Source organism: Tupaia chinensis, unplaced genomic scaffold (genome assembly GCF_000334495.1).
Source record: "Tupaia chinensis unplaced genomic scaffold, TupChi_1.0 Scaffold145519_1, whole genome shotgun sequence".
NCBI lineage: Eukaryota > Metazoa > Chordata > Mammalia > Scandentia > Tupaiidae > Tupaia > Tupaia belangeri.
In genome coordinates this window covers 20,226-37,610 of record NW_006205376.1, presented here as the reverse complement: position 1 = coordinate 37,610, position 17,385 = coordinate 20,226, and the positions used below count along the sequence as shown (strand labels likewise).

Genomic DNA, 17,385 nt, shown 5'->3' with positions numbered 1-17,385 from the left:
GAGGGGACCGCGGACGGGGGGGGCACTTCACTGCTTTCGGGGAAACCGGCGACCGCGGCCAGCGCCGCCTCCCACGCCCAGCTGGGGCCCGCACGTCTAGGGGACCCAGCTCGGGCAACACCCGAAAACCCAGCGTGGGGAAGTTTCGGGGCTCCCGGTTGTCCTAAGGGAAGTGAGGACCGTGGGCGACTTGTGCGTGCCGCCGGTTTCTTTGTGTGTTTACGTGTGAGGCCGACCCGGAGGGCGAGGCTTGTTTGGGTTGGAGGGAGGCTGGTTTCTTGGGGTGGTAGGGCGGTGCAGAGTTTGTTCTGGTAACTATGACCCTCGTCGGTTTCTTTGTTTTTCTTTTTCCCCATGTAACCTTCCATTACTGTGGGCACTCGGGAGATCAGAATTACGGTTAGCCCAACATGGACCCTGTACCAGGCGGCTTTCCCCCGGCCATCCTTTCTCCCCCCTCCTCACCTTGTCGAAGGAAGGTTAAGAAAACTTTTCTTCCCTTTTTCTTTTAATAATTGAAAAAGAATTTGACCTTGCCTTTAGAGGGGGAAAAGAAGGCACCTGTTTTTTGAGCCGGGAGTTTGCCAGACTTGAGAAACCATTTAATAATTTATGTTGCAAAACTGAACACGTTTAGTTGCCCAATCTAAATGGAAAGCCGGGGAGTTTGTTTCTTCTGGTGGAGTTCTCAGAACAGCCTGACGGCATTTAAAGTATGTTAAATAATGATTTGGGGAAAGGGCATCTTGTTTGGCCTCAAGGTATACGTGACTCAGTGTTCGGTGACTGTTCGACTGTTCGCTGCCTTATCTGAGGATGACCTTGAAGAAGCTAGCACGCAGGGAGTTGGGCCTTTCTGCGATATTGGAAGGGGCCTAGGGAGGAAGCTGCTCAGGAAGATGACAGGGACGGCTAGCTAACCTTGCTGCTGCTTCCCAGTGCCTGTGAACTGGGATTGACCTTCTGCTTCCCCCTCCTAGATTTTCTTTTTCAGCTAACCTTTTTTTTTTTGGTGTGTGGCTCCAGACATAGCTGAAAAATTATGCTGGTTTGACACATGGATGCTTCTTTGGTATTTGGGGTTTGCCTGCAGTCTAGACATCCGATAAGCAGCACCATATCTGTTGCTTCTTTCCTCTTTTCTCTTGCATTTGAGACACATTGAAGTACTAGAATCTGAAAGTAGCCATGACTGGAAAAGAATATCCTTAGATGCTCTGGCCTCCCACACCAACAATTTTATGTAAATTGAAACTCCTCTTTTCATTGTTATTAAATAAACACGTTTCCCCCCCCTAAGTTTTGGCTGACTAAACAACAAATACAGAAAGGCAACCAGTACTAGGGTGTTTCTGAAGTGACTAGAAGGAGCCTGTTAAGAAAATGAAAAACTTTGCATTTAATCCCTTTGGCTTTCTTTCAGGCAGTTCTTTTTCTGGGTCATATATTTAAAATGCATATTAAGTGCTTTGCAAGTATGCAGAGATTCTTTGACTTGTTTTTCGTTTTAGTATGATAGCTAAGTTATGGCTAGAATTTCATTCGTCCTGGGAAATTTCAAATACACATACAGAACTTAATGCATTTTGTTTATTCAGGTGATGCGTAGAACAGATGGGGTTTATCAAAGAGAATGAGCTGAGGGTGGGAAAGATATGATCCATATTGCTTTGTCTTTGTATTCATTTTGTGAGAGACTGGAGATGGAAAGTTCATTCATAGTATATCCTAGAACCTTGGTGTCCGGAAGTTCACAAAGCTTCTGTTGCATATATTCTTAATTCTCTTTATCTGGAACCTGAATGATCAGTATTTTTCCCCGAGTTGTTATCAGATCCTAACTCACAGTGCTCACAGATGAGCATATGTATAACAGAAAAGTGATTTGAGAATAATTTTTACATGTAAAGTAAGTTTTTCACTGGAGACAGCTTAAACTTCCTTGAAACCCAGACCAACTTCATAAGACTCTTAAGAGGAAGAAATAAGTATACCTATACCGTGTTGGGCACATAGTAGGTTGCTTTAAAAGTGTGTGTCATTTTCTTTTTCCATAAGCGATAGTAGGGATATAACGGAGAAGAGAGGGACACATTTATTGAGGCATTACTTCAGAGATTTCTGGGGCTAAGAATAGCAAGGTTCCAAAGTTGTGATCCTGTTAGTCATCACTGTGCCCAGTTTTCTCACCTGTCAAATGGCAATGATGCCTACCTCCGAGTTGTGGTTAATTACCACTGTTTTCACAGCATTGGGAAGTAGACATTTTACAGGAGAAAAAACTGAGGCTCTGGTCAAAAATGCCTTGCCCAGAAAAACATTCAACAAATGTTGGTGGAACCAGTGAATGTGTTTGGCCCCTCTCCCACTTTCAGAAACTACTTCTGGGAAGGCACTATCCTCAACCCTTGGTTGCCTTTGTAATTCTGATTCAATTGTTTTACATCCCAAAGTCCTGTGGAGACCTGGAAAATGCCATTTTCTTTCTTCCTGATTTCTTTTGTCCAAGACAGTGCCCTGTAATTCCCATACTTAGTCTTGAATCCGAGGGATTATGAATTGAAAATACCTTCTTGTCTTTTGGTTCTTCAGTTTCGTTTACTTTAATCCATAACTAAGAGTTCCTATGTTATGACAATAATCTTGAAATAATTCTAGTCCAGAGAAGGGCGTCTGTTTTCAAGGTCGTGAGATTTTCTTTTTGCTCTAGAAATACCGAAGTCATAGTCTCTTGAACTAACATAATCCATTCTAGCCCCTCATCTTTAGTTGCTTCCCCTTATTTATTAATAACATTAAGCTTTGGCTTAATGTTATTTTATTGTGAATGGTTAGTGTTGGTGTATGCTGAGTTGAAGTAACTCTCAATTTGAGACTCATTTCTCCCATAAACTCCTGATTTTCTTTTCCCCACATATTCCTGCTTTGAAATAAGCAAGAAAACTTTCTACCAGTTGTTATGAAAACATCGAATGTTTACCATTAATTTTCTCTAATTAAAGTAATTCATTTGGTTTACATTTCCTGAAAAATTTAAACCTCATACATGTATTTTTTCCTTTAAAAATCTATAGTCCACATGTCAAATAACTCCTTTCAGAACATTAGTTACGTGAGGCCAGCTGGTGGTGTGGTGGTTAGGCACTGGGTTTTCCATGGCCTATGGAGGTTTGAGCCCTAGACCCAGCATCTTGAAAATAACACAACACTGTGTGTTGGTGCATGCACATGTGTGTCTATGTGCCCCAAATCCCAAGAGAAGTATGGAGGAGAAGGAATTGAGGTGCGTCCATCCCTCCTGGGGTCGGGGGAGTACTCTCTTTCTCTCTCTGTGCTGGCCATGCCCTATAGCAAAACTTGTAAATCCACATCTTTCTTGTGGACATTATTTCCCATTCCACACCCTTAAATAGAGTGTCCAATTTCCTTTCAACTATATTACTCTTAGAAAATTCTTCCTGTTTCTGTGTACTGTGTACATTCAGGACCTGGTTATAAGATTAGTTCCTAACGGTTTGCTTTTCAGTAGAGGAGATAATACAGTCAATCAGTGAAATCTTGTGTGCTAGGTGACCTAATAAAGATATAGAAAGGTCCTTAAAAAGAAGGAATTTGTAAAAGAATTTCCCAGGTCAAGGGGATGGAGAGAAAACCATGTCATCTAGAAGTAACAGCCTGCATGGAGAAGGGGCCGGTTATTAAAGCTGGTTTGACGCTCCTGGAATATTCGAATTCCAAGTTGGGAGCAGCTGGTAGGCAGGCCAGACACCGAAAAGCTTTGGATTCCTTGCCAAAGAGTTGAGATACCGTCATGAGGCCAGTGTTGGTACCTTGGAGAGGATGATTAATATTCGAACTTTAGTAGGAAGATGCCACCTGTGTGAAGCGGGCAGGGAAGTCAGGGGTTTCTCAGGAGTTCAGGTACCTTAATGAGGGACAGATGTGAAGCAGAGACATGAAGAAAGAAGCAGAATCTCTAAGGACATCTGTAAACTCCTTAAACTAGGGGCGAGGGGAGGGTGCTGTGGAGGATGTGAAGGAAGAGCCCAATTGACTTAGATTTTGGTAAGTGGGACTGTGGATGATGACCAAGCGAGGTCAACACAGGAAGAGCAGATTTGGAGAAGGAAGTTTATGTAATCAGTGTAGGGCATTTAAAAGGGTGGGTGAATGGTCAATTGGCCATATTTACTGATCAAGAGCAAAGAGGGGGAATAGGTTGGGCCAGGACATTGCATATTAGGGAATTACCAGGAGGGTGGCAGTAACTTCCTGAGGACAGATAACACAAAACCGGGAGACAAAATGATGGCCGAAATGTGAGAGGGAAACGAGGAGGAAGGACTTGTGCATAAAAAGGCGGGTCAGTGCTGAGTGCTTGTGCCCGCTCGTGTTGGTGTTGTACAGACGCTCCAGTGCAGAGTTGGGATTGATCTATTTTACAGATGGGAAATGGGGTGATGAAGGTTAAGGAACTTTGCTGAGGTTTGGGTCAGATCAGGCGTGTGTGCTACCAGTACCCCCTTTCTTGACGTTTTTGTCATGCTTGAAAATAGAAGAGCTTCACAGAAATGAATACTGGCTTGTTTCATGGCCTTAAAAGTCTCCCTGGAAAGGCTAAAGTTCCTCTTTTCCCATAAGCCTGGGCTTAAAAGAAGACTTAAGAAAATCAGCCTTCTCCCCTCAGTTTAATTTGCTGGCTGTATCCTGGGCAGACAGAATTTACGTCTATTAAATTTCAAAGAAATAAACAGTACACATACGTGGCTATCGTCATACACGTGCTTCATAGCATGCCTGGAAAGTAGAAGTGAGACTTCACCCCCCCTGTGGCGGAGGGGTACGTAAAATTAGAAGTGACTTCCTATTCAGTTGTGAAGAAGGAATTAGAAATAGACTGCAAGTCGATTCATTACAGTGCCTTTTCCACCAGACTAACTAGCAGATACTCTCTCCAGCCCTTTCAGCTTTCTCAGCCACCAGAATCACTTTTAAAAAATTACTTACTTAATTTTACTTGTCATTGTCATCATTTATCCAGTTTGACCAAAGTGGGAGAGAAAGGGAAAGTTAGAAAGCAAGCCGCCTTGTCCAGGACTTGAACTTTTCACCCATGTCGGGGAGTCCAGAACCCCAACCACTATGCCACCTGCTGGCCCCCAGAATCATTTTTAATCTACAAATGGGAGACTGAAGTTGTTTCCCTCCACCCACCCCTTTTGCATTTGTAAAATAGGGGGAAAGCTTTGTGTGTGTGTATTTAACACTGTCTCAAATCCAGAGACCTGGGTTTGTATGATTTTAGTTTTAGTTTTAACCTGCTCTACTTCCATTGAAGATTTATTTCAGAGCTTAGCTCCTTTCTTACAGAGGATGAGTTTTAGGTCCTTCTGCCAAGTGTGAATCCCACAAACAGCCTGTTTTAAGTGCTTTACTATGTAATTTCTCAGAGGTTGGGTACATGTTTGGAGGAGCTATAGGCAAAGTGGGGTATATATTGCTCAGTTTTCATCCCTTAAAAAGCAATTCAGTAGAATCAGGACCTTTGATGTCCGGAAGCAGTTGGTATCTAGAAGCAGGTGAGAGGAAATAATGTTTTATTGTTCCATGGCTTCCCTAAGTGCTCACCAGACCTGCCTGGTTGTTGGGGAACGCTGCAAGCCAGTGGCCTAGCAGCGGGTGGATACCAAACACTCAGTCCTGTTGCCCTTTCCTGGAGTGTTGCTGCAGTTACAGTGCTAGCGTTGGCTGGGCGTCCTGTGCTTACAGGACTCAGGTAGCATGGATGGGCTCCAGTGGTGTCAGTGGTGGCATTGCCAGTTACTGCGACTCGGGGATCCCCCCCTCCTGTGATCACAAGGGGTTTTTCTGATGTTTTTCTTTCTTTCCTCTTCTGCCATGTAAAGTTCCTACGCTAAAGAAAATGCACCCCCTTCACTGCAACGTTGTCTCTGCTCGCTTGGCTTTTTGCCTTTGTTCACCGCTGCTTCCTTCCCACTTGACAAATCTTTTGCTTGTCCCTTCTCTGCCGTTCCTTCCCATTCTGCTGTGTGTGTGCTGATCTTTCCAGTCTATTCTGTAGTCTTCCCTCTGTGTGCAGTGTATTTTCTAATGTGTATCATTCCGTCTGTATGTATTTGAGGAAGTTTTATTTAAGTTCTCTGGGGTTTTACATATTCTTCTGTAGTTAAGTGGAAGTGTGAAGATCAGCAAGGTTATTGGGGAAGAATGCTTTTGTTTAAAAAATAGTATGGAAGACAGGAAAGTGAAAGTAAGCGTCCTTCATGCATGTACACTTCAGAGGCGACCATTGTTCACCATCTTTTAAAAAGCTCTCCAAAGGGGCCGGCAGGTGGCATGGTGGTTAAGGGTGTTGGACTCCCACATGGCTGACCATGTTTAAGTCCTGGATCTGGTGGCTTGCTTTCTCACTTTCTCTCTCTCTCTCTCTGTTCCTCTCTGGTCAAATTAAAATAAAATAAATAAATAAAGATAAAATAATTTTAAAAAACTGTTTAAAAAATAGTTTGTGTACATAAAGTCTCCTTTTTAAAACATCCTGTAAGATAACTGTGGAACTATTTTACTGAACTTGCTTGTTTCACTTAACAGCCTACCCCTCTCTGCACAGAAATGATTCGCATTCTTTAAGGAATTATTTATTTACTTAATTCCATTTGTTATTATTTTTTAATTTGACCAGACAGAGACAGAGAGAGAGGGAGAGAGAAAGGGAAAGTGGGAAAGCAAGCTGCCAAGTCTGGGACTCAAACGTGGGTGACCATGTAGGAATCCAGTGCCTTTAACCCCCTCGCCACCTGCTGGCCCCGGAGTTGCATTCTTTTTATTTTTTTATTTTATTTTATTTTTTGGAGAGGTTTTTGCTATAGGGTGCTTGCTCTCACCAGAGAGAGGCAGAAAGCGAGAACTCATCCCCCATGGGGGATGATCACACCGCACTTCCTTCTCCATTTTCCTCTCGAGATCTTGGGCACGCATGCACACACGCGCCTGGTGTGAGTTTAAGCCACGGTCCTGGGACTTGAACCTAGGTAGACTATGTGGGAGTCCAGCAATGTAGCCGTTACGCCATCTGCTGGTGCCCAAAAGCTACAAGATTTCCACTATTGAAAACTAAGGGTACTTTCATTTGGGGGTTGCTCCCCTAATTTGTGCACATCAGGATTTCAGTTTCCAAGAGGACATGGACAAGTTGTGAAGTTAACTGTTGATGTACCACCGCTGGCTCCTTCTCTAGTGCTCCTCATTTAAGTCCATCCATCCAATGACATTTTTGAGTTTTGAAAGATATTTTTTAATATAAAAAAGCTGGAAGAAAGAACTTACTGAGTAATTATTAGTTGTCCTTCAAAGCATACTAAGGGGAGCCTAATAACTCTTAAATTCATCCTAAGAACCCTTTCCATTTTTAAAATAGTAAGTCAGTACCCTTATAAGACTTAAAAAGATAAGGAAAAACTTTCATCTTTTCACTCCCAATTATATACTTAAAAAGATACTAAGGGCCAGCAGGTGGCATGGAGGTTCAGGTAGCTGGAGCCACATGGCTGACTGCTCCATTCAAACTGAACTGGCAGCTTGAAAATCATGCCTGGCTCAAGTGCTTGCATGCCCAAATTCCTGAGAGAATGGATTGTGGCATGTCCATCCTATCTGGGGGACATGCCCTAAAGCAAAACTTTAAAAGAAAAAAAGCAGTATGAAAGGCTTTAAAATTTGTCTTTTAGTATTTATAGTTTCCTTGTTGAAGCTTAAAATAAGTGTGTTCTGTATTAAGATTCCTAAGAAGGCATCTTTAAGTACAAAGTTACTTATCAGAAAGCTTCTAAAATAGCATCCGTTTCTTCAGAGTTAAGCGATTGCTCTGAACCCCCCATTTATATTATGCTCAGTAAATTGTAGTATGTGTATTGAAGTAGTTGTAAAAAATTAAGACACTGTCCCTGATCTTTGACTGCACAATCTCATTAGATTAGAATTGGCCTTTTTGTATCTTTGATACACAGTGGCTACTGCATTCTTACCTTGTTGCAACACCAAAGTTACATTCCCCATGCCTTCATTAAGTTGATCATTAGGTTTATGTAAAGCCTGCAGCTTTTTCTTTTTTAAAAATGTATTTATTTAACTGGATGGGGTGAGAGCTCTCCCAGCAGGGTCCTACACTGCAGTCACTCATGTTTCAGACTGCCACGTGCACCTTGTTGCTCAGGAAGGGTTCTAGGACTCATGCAGGACCCATCTCACAGGTCCAGCAGCATTACTGCAGTGCCACCACCTGACCTCTAAGACTTAGATTTAAGGTAGAAAAAACCTCAAGTCGATCGAAACATGTTTGGAGTTGATTGTTGCATTAAACATTTTATTTATTTATTTGTTATTATTTTTTCTTTCTTTTTTTGGGAGAGGTTTTTTGCTATAGGGTGTGTGTGCTTGCCAGAAAGACAGAGAGTGACAGAGAGACAGAAAGCAAGAAATCACCCCCAGGGGGGATGGCCAAGCTGCAATCCCTTCTCCATTCTCCTCTTGGGATCTTGGGCATGCACGCACACAGCATGAGTTTAAGCCACTGGGTTTGGGACTCCAACCACGGTCAACTACGTGGGAGTCCAGTGACAGCCCTTATGCCAACTGCTGGTCCCACATTTTTTTTATTTTTAAAATTGTGCTATAAGGCACATGCACTTTCCCAGAGAAAGAAAAACTATAAGAAAGCATTCCGTGGGACCAGCAGGTGGCATGGTGGTTAAGGCGCTGGACACTCCCACATGGCCAACCAGGGTTCAAGTCCTGAATCTGGTGGCTTGCTTTCTCACTTCCTCTCTCTCTCACTCTCACCCTCTGTCTCTCTCTGGTCAAACTAAAAATAAAATGAATGAATAAATAAAATAAATAATTAAAAAAAAAGAAAGAAAGAAAGCATTCCTTGGTGGCCAGCAAGGTGGCATGGTGGTTGGGGCACTGGACTCCCACATGGCTGACAACAGTTTGAGTCCTGGATCTGGCCGTTTGCTTTCTCACTTTCTCTTTCTCTCTCTCTGGTCAAATTAATAATAAGTAACATGAAATAATTATTTTTAAAAATTTATTTAACTTTACTTATTTTTAAAAATTTGGTCTCTCTGGTCAAATTAATAGTAAGTAACATGAAATAATTATTTTTAAAAATTTATTTAACTTATTTTTTAAAATTTGGACTAGAGAGGAACAGAGGGAGAGAGAAAGTGAGAAAGCAAGCCGCGAGGTCTGAGAACTTGAACTGTGGCCGTTCATATGGGAGTTCAGTGCCATTAACCACCACACTACCTGCTGGCCCCAAAATAAATAATTCTTAGAAAAGAAAAATAATTCCCTTAGGGAAGATGACTACACAACAATTCTTTCTCTCCCATTCTCCTCTTGAGATTTTGGGCATACATCCAGTGTTTTTTTTTTTTTTTTTAGAGGTTTTTGCTATAGGGTGCCTGCGCTCGCCAGAGAGACAGAGAGATAGAAAGTGAGAAATCACCCCCCAGGGTGAATGGCCACGCTGCAATCCCTTCTCCTCCATTCTTCTCTTGGGATCTTGGGCACACATGCACATGCGCCCAGCGTGAGTTTAAGCCACCAGGTCCGGGCCGCGAACTGTGGCCGGCTACATGGGAGTCCAGCGACATAGCCATTACGCTACCTGCTGGTCCCACCCAGTGTGTTTTTCAAGCAGCGGGGTCCAGGACTCATACCATACAGTTGACCATGTGGGATCCAAGTGCTTTAACCACCATATCACCAGCTGGCCCAGTCGTTATATTTTAAAAACTTCACTTTTTAAATGTACATATATTTTATTTATATAATTATTTCTTTGGTTGCTTTTGCTGATTTAGTTGTTAACTTTAATCTTATTTACTTTAGGAGAGTCCATTAAATTGAACCGAACTGTAATCTAGTGTGGTCGATTTTAATTGTTATAGTATTTAAAAAATTTGTAAGTATTTTGCTGACAGTAGTTAGAGTGCTTCGTAAAATGTAAAGCTTTTAAAAAAGTTGAATCAACCAACGATGAGACAGGCACTGTCCTACATGCTGAGGTTACAAAGATGATAATTCCTAACCCAGTTTATTTTTATTTTTAAAAGCAGGCTTATTGAGCTATAACTCACATACTACAAAGTCATTCTTGCACTGTGTACAGTTCCGTGGCTCTTACTATATTCACAGTTCTGCAGCCATCACCACTATCTAATTTTAGAAGACAAATGACAGTTTTTCATCAAGAGTCTTTCCTGATTTTTTGGCTTTATCTCAAAGCTTATTTTCTTCTGCTTTCCCCAAACACATGCTTAAGAGTGGGTGAGATTGTATGGGGTCCGCTCTCGACTGTAACTGTTCATCAATTAGGAAGCAGATGGTCTTGGCTTCCTTCTATTTAAACACGGTGCGGAATGATGTTACGCCTATGAGAATAGATGCAGAAGTTAAATAGTTTTATAGCTGACAGTGTCATTTGAATAAACAAGAGTGTTCTGGAGGAATAATTTAATATTGTACAAGTGGGACTAGGCAAGAAGTTTTCTAAAAAAAAACCAAAAAACAAAACAGATTTCTTGAAACAGCAGAAACTCTTCAGCCTCCCAAATATATAAAGTCACTTGGTTTCCGAGGCCATTTTGTGTCTTTGGTTTTCCTCCAGAGATTAGGTAGGGGTTTTTGTTTGTTTGTTTGTTTTTAACAGCGGTAGGCCTGCAGATTTTGTGCAAATACTTTCCGTTAATCTCAGGACTCCCCAAACCTCGGAATGGTTAAGCACCAACCACTGCTTAACTGGTTTACTGTAAACAGTGCCCAGAATGAAACCCCTGTGTATTCGCTGCAGATTCATTTCCAGGTGCCTCTCCAGTGCAGGGATAAGCTCAGAAAAGGCTTACTAGGTTTCTTAAGTAGTTATCCAGTCAAAGGCGCATGTGCTGTTTGTGTGTGGCATCAGGGTGTCTGCCCCTTCACTGCATTTCTCATTGAGCACCGCCCAGAAGAGGGTGAACAGGAGGACTTAGATCTGTCCCAGACTTTTAGGAGGAATTTTGTCAGACACTAAGGTCACAGAGCTACATAAAGAAGACTTACAAATCATGAGGCATTAGGCTGTTTCCCTTGTTATCTAAGAATATTCCTCAGACGAAGGATGGAATACCGTGCCAGGGGCTTGTGGTTCAGTGCATGGAAATCCTTGCCCCTCCCTCCAAAAAATCGTTAAAGATGAATACTTGAGTCATGATAATAGTTGCTGATTAAAAAGTAAGCCTCTCTCTGCCCATAGCATTCCTAAACAGCTCACCAGTGTAATAACTGGCACAAACAGTGGCTTCCTGGGCAACTCTGACTTTGGCGAGGGGAGTCCGTATCCTAGAGATGACCTGATTGCTCTACAGTTTTGATGGCATGTTTACCCGGGGGGGAGGGGAAGGGGATTGTGAGAGTAGAGATAGGAATCTGTCCACCATAATAGGATTTGGTGTGTGTATTAATGGCGTGAACTGGGCTTTTTTGCTGTGCTTCCTTTGTCCTTGCTGAGAAGGGAGGCTGAAGTTTCCTAGAGCCATTGATGAAGCTGGGGAGTGTAAGAGGAACTGAGGACTCTTGACCTTCTTGATGGTAATGCTTAGGGAGTTTGGAGAAGACCGCAAGATGGTACAAGCGCAAGAGTGGTATTATGTTTTGCCTTAAAGCAGGAATATACGAATTAAAGCAATAACTTCTGCTCCACTTTCTTGTTTCTGTAATCCCCTGTCATTTGTCATTGTTTTTTTCCAAAGCAACATGTGACCCTTCTCTTCAGGAGGCCATTTTCTTTTCAATTTCCATGTGGGCGTGTTAGATGGAAAACAAATAGGCCTCATTTCACCAGGCTTCACTGTACTTTTTTTACTATACATGTAAATGAGAGTAACTTCCTCATTTTTTCTTTCTCTCTCTCTCAAAAATAATCCAGTTTCCAAGCATTTAATTAAAATGATTATTAACTAAGAATATTTTGTTTTCTTGTTTTAACAGTTTTCAGTTTGGACTGAATTACTGAAATTAATACCTTTCTTCTTGCTCCGTCCCCCTCCTTTGCCTGGTCCTTCATCAGCAGAAACATTCAAGAGGAATGAACACTTGATTAACAGTAACTCCTGCTTAAAAGGAACGCTTCAATTTCTAGCCAATTCTTTTCTTGATTTTTTTTTTTTGAGAAGTTTTTGCTATAGGGCGTGTGCACTTGCCAGAGAGACAGATTTCTTGAAACAGCAGAAACTCTTCAGCCTCCCAAATATATAAAGTCACTTGGTTTCCGAGGCCATTTTGTGTCTTTGGTTTTCCTCCAGAGATTAGGTAGGGGTTTTTGTTTGTTTGTTTGTTTTTAACAGCGGTAGGCCTGCAGATTTTGTGCAAATACTTTCCGTTAATCTCAGGACTCCCCAAACCTCGGAATGGTTAAGCACCAACCACTGCTTAACTGGTTTACTGTAAACAGTGCCCAGAATGAAACCCCTGTGTATTCGCTGCAGATTCATTTCCAGGTGCCTCTCCAGTGCAGGGATAAGCTCAGAAAAGGCTTACTAGGTTTCTTAAGTAGTTATCCAGTCAAAGGCGCATGTGCTGTTTGTGTGTGGCATCAGGGTGTCTGCCCCTTCACTGCATTTCTCATTGAGCACCGCCCAGAAGAGGGTGAACAGGAGGACTTAGATCTGTCCCAGACTTTTAGGAGGAATTTTGTCAGACACTAAGGTCACAGAGCTACATAAAGAAGACTTACAAATCATGAGGCATTAGGCTGTTTCCCTTGTTATCTAAGAATATTCCTCAGACGAAGGATGGAATACCGTGCCAGGGGCTTGTGGTTCAGTGCATGGAAATCCTTGCCCCTCCCTCCAAAAAATCGTTAAAGATGAATACTTGAGTCATGATAATAGTTGCTGATTAAAAAGTAAGCCTCTCTCTGCCCATAGCATTCCTAAACAGCTCACCAGTGTAATAACTGGCACAAACAGTGGCTTCCTGGGCAACTCTGACTTTGGCGAGGGGAGTCCGTATCCTAGAGATGACCTGATTGCTCTACAGTTTTGATGGCATGTTTACCCGGGGGGGAGGGGAAGGGGATTGTGAGAGTAGAGATAGGAATCTGTCCACCATAATAGGATTTGGTGTGTGTATTAATGGCGTGAACTGGGCTTTTTTGCTGTGCTTCCTTTGTCCTTGCTGAGAAGGGAGGCTGAAGTTTCCTAGAGCCATTGATGAAGCTGGGGAGTGTAAGAGGAACTGAGGACTCTTGACCTTCTTGATGGTAATGCTTAGGGAGTTTGGAGAAGACCGCAAGATGGTACAAGCGCAAGAGTGGTATTATGTTTTGCCTTAAAGCAGGAATATACGAATTAAAGCAATAACTTCTGCTCCACTTTCTTGTTTCTGTAATCCCCTGTCATTTGTCATTGTTTTTTTCCAAAGCAACATGTGACCCTTCTCTTCAGGAGGCCATTTTCTTTTCAATTTCCATGTGGGCGTGTTAGATGGAAAACAAATAGGCCTCATTTCACCAGGCTTCACTGTACTTTTTTTACTATACATGTAAATGAGAGTAACTTCCTCATTTTTTCTTTCTCTCTCTCTCAAAAATAATCCAGTTTCCAAGCATTTAATTAAAATGATTATTAACTAAGAATATTTTGTTTTCTTGTTTTAACAGTTTTCAGTTTGGACTGAATTACTGAAATTAATACCTTTCTTCTTGCTCCGTCCCCCTCCTTTGCCTGGTCCTTCATCAGCAGAAACATTCAAGAGGAATGAACACTTGATTAACAGTAACTCCTGCTTAAAAGGAACGCTTCAATTTCTAGCCAATTCTTTTCTTGATTTTTTTTTTTTGAGAAGTTTTTGCTATAGGGCGTGTGCACTTGCCAGAGAGACAGAGACAGAGAGAAAGCGAGAAATCACCTCCCAGGGGGGATGGCCACGCCACAATCCCTTCTCCTCCATTTTCCTCTCAGGATCTTGGGCACGCATGCACATGCGCCCGGTGTGAGTTTGAAGCCACCGGGTCCGGGATGCGAACTGCGGTCGACTATGTGGGAATCTAGCGACATAGTCATTACGCCAACTGCTGGTCCTGATTTTTATTTATTTATTTTTTTTTGAGAGATTTTTTTTCTTACAGGGTGCATGATCTCTCCCAAGACATGTAAAGAGAGACGATGAGAAATCACCGCCCCCACCAGGCGGGATGGCCATGTCGCAGTCCCTTCTCCTCCATTCTCTTTAGAATTTTGGGCACCAGCACACATGGCGCCCAGTGTGAGGTTAAGCCATCGGGTCTGTGACTAACCACGCTCAACTACGTGGGAGTCCAGCAACTGAACCATTATGCTATCTGCTGGTCCCTAGTCAACTGTTTGCTAATAACAATCTTTTAAAATGTTTTCTTAAAACATTATAAAACCTTTGTCCATATTTTAGAGCTCTTCCCTCTACCCTCCCAACACACACAGAAACACTGGATATTTGGTTACCTCTGAATCAGTTCAGGTCGTACTTGCTCAGGTGTACTAAGCAGAATTGGGATGGAGTGGGATCAAACAAGAGATAATCCAGAAACAAATACTGAATTTTTTGCTCTACTCATATTACTTAGGTTTATTTCTAAAACAGCTTTAAAAGGGTGGTGTTCTATGATGATAACCTGTAAAACTGGGCACAAAAGTAATCCGTATTACTATTATTTTCTCATTTATATGCTTTATATGGCTTATATAATACTTTGAGGTAATTTATAGTTAGACCCTTTACACATGTGCGCACACATACGTGCACACTTACCCGGGGCTTGTCTATTCGGATTTAGTTTCTGTATTCACTGCCTTGCAACACTTGGCTTGGTCCAGATGTTCTGGTGAAGTTGACCTTTGGTTTGGACATTGGAAATACTTGCTAGGGTGCTGCCAGCTACTTTTTATATCCAGTCTTAGAGCAGTTCCTTGCTTCCTAGATGTTAAGTTTTTTTTTTACTTTTTTAAAGCATTTGTACCTCCCACTATTACTGAGGCACCAAGCTTTGTAGGCAGGCTCCCCAAACCTGGGTAACAACCGAGGGGCAGGAAAATGGGCAGGTATCGTGAGATTGTTCCTACTTTGTCTTAATCATGTGTGACATTTTTATTTTTTAACCTTGGATTTTTGTGAATTTTACATCTTCCTTTCAGCAGTTTCAATTCAGGGCCAAGCTTGACTGCTCAGAACTTCCCATTTATCACAGAAGAAATCCCCTCTGGTTTCCCATAGGGCGAAGTGCTGTGGGCTGATGCACACTGGTCTACTTCTGTGTTTGGTATCCCATAGTGGTCACAGTAAATGCTCAGAACTTCCCCAGGGGGAATCACGTAAATGGCAAGGTACCAGACAAAAAGGTTGCCTTCACTTAACATTTTAGGATGCATCCTAGATTCTGTGTGATTTCATCGTTTTATAGGATTGTGGGGAGAGTTCTGGGGTTTAAAAACAATTTTTTTAAAAATTTCGTTTTTATTTTGTGAGGGAGAGGAGGAGGGTACCTTACTCAGGGTCTCATCTAATCACGATTCCCTCATACTGCCAGTTTTCTAGGTGGCCAGGATCCTGGGGGTGGCCACTCAGTATGTGTGGGTTGACCAGGGATCTAAACTCTGGGCCTTCCCATGTGGCTCCATTATCCTGCAGCTGGTGCCCAAGGCTAGACTGAGTTTGGTATTTTTGCTTACAAACTTGATTTTTAAAAACACTCCCCCGTTTTCAGAACGTGCGTTTGCAGCAAGCACAGACCTCCTTGAGCAACTGAGCTACTTTGTGGGTTTTCTACATTTGTCCAATCTTGGAGGTCTTCAAGACCCCAGAGCCCACCTGTCTGGCTAGGTCATGGAACACCAGATTGCCTGGGAGGCGGCAGAGCAGAGGAAACTCAATGGTTTTTTATTAAAGCCTTCAACAAAGCTGTGTCAATTCTCTTGGCTTTACAGACTGCTGCCCAGAAGAAAAGATGTTTGGTTTTCACAAGCCAAAGATGTACCGAAGTATAGAGGGCTGCTGTATTTGCAGAGCAAAGTCCTCCAGTTCTCGATTCACCGACAGCAAACGCTACGAAAAGGACTTCCAGAGCTGTTTCGGGTAAGATCATTTGATGTTTGTTCCATTCTTGGAGTGAAAAAAATTGTAGTGTATGGATGTATTTCCAAGCAAAGTGATTGGAGTACTGTGTGCTAATAATGAAAACCACTTTGATTCTAATCTAGGCTGTGTAAGGCACCAGGTCGTAAGATGAATCAAATATGACTGGCAGCCTGCTTTTACCAGGTTATGAGGAGCTACCAGATTAATTGTGAAGCCTCTTATAGTTGTAGCTTGACGAACTCTTTTTTTGTCATTTACTTCAGGATACTCAGGTAGATTTTTAAAAAATTGTCCTTATTCTCTCTTATAATACTAGTTATCCAATATTTGGGCTCCTGTGCTTGCTAGAGAGAGGCAGAGAGAAGAAAAGTGAAAATCACTCCCCAGGCAGATGACCACACCACAGTCCCCATCTTCCATTCTCCTTTTGGGACTTTGGGCACACACGTGAATGTGCCTTCAAGCTGCCATGTCTGGAACTCAAATTGCACAATCAGCTTGTGGCCATCCAGCTGCCTTAACCACCATGCCAATCGCTGGACCACCCCGTTCGAAATAAAGATTTGTTCGTTAGTGAATATAAAATTACAGATATATAAGAGGAACAATTTCTACTGTTTTCTATTGCCTCATTGGCAAAGTCATGGTGCGTTTTGGCTTCGGAAAGGGACTGGAAAGTGATGTGGTGGTTAAGAGCGCTGGACTCTGACATGGTTAATCTTGTTTCATGTGCTGGACTTGGTGGCTTGCTCTCTCACTTTCCCTCACTCTCTCTCTCTTTGGTCAAGTTAAAAATGAATAAATAAATACAAATTAAATAAATAATTCAAAAAAAAAAAAACAGAAAAATACATCATGACTTTCCCAACAACCTAATAGTATGTTGTGTAATTATAGTTAATAATAATTTAGTGTATATCTCAAATTTTATCTTGATTTTTATGAATTGTTTATTTAATTATATTTATTATTATTTTAAAATTTACTATTAGTCATAACAGTGAGAGAGGTAAACTGAGAAAGCAAATTACCAGGTCCTGGATTTGAACTGCACTTTCCCATGTGGGAGTCCAGCACCTTCACCACTATGCCAGCCCTCATTTATCTTTTGACAATAAACTTCTGCTTAATAAAAATGGAATTTACTTTCCCACAAATATTTGGGTAAAATAAAATGTTGAACCATTTCCATGTTAGGAATTAACTTTACTG

At 41.9% G+C, this 17,385-nt stretch overlaps 1 protein-coding gene and 1 long non-coding RNA gene across 4 annotated transcripts in view; one reads left to right on the top strand and one right to left on the bottom strand.

The window, feature by feature from the left end:
* The window catches only part of LOC106733855 (uncharacterized), an 18,346-nt gene extending 2,198 nt beyond the window's left edge, over positions 1-16,148 (bottom strand). The window contains exons 1-3 of the long non-coding RNA XR_001369713.2: positions 16,021-16,148; positions 6,572-6,578; positions 5,319-5,323 (exon numbers count right to left, since the gene is read on the bottom strand). This is a non-coding gene — a long non-coding RNA (uncharacterized LOC106733855). The remainder of the gene's footprint in view (positions 1-5,318; positions 5,324-6,571; positions 6,579-16,020) is intronic.
* SINHCAF (SIN3-HDAC complex associated factor) overlaps positions 1-17,385 on the top strand; it is a 37,409-nt gene that overhangs the window by 1,272 nt on the left and 18,752 nt on the right. For all 3 annotated transcript variants that reach the window (XM_014584057.2, XM_027768101.1, XM_027768100.1), the window contains exon 2: positions 16,023-16,170. In XM_014584057.2, coding sequence (XP_014439543.1) covers positions 16,043-16,170 — 128 coding nt within the window. In that variant the 5' untranslated portion in view covers positions 16,023-16,042. The remainder of the gene's footprint in view (positions 1-16,022; positions 16,171-17,385) is intronic.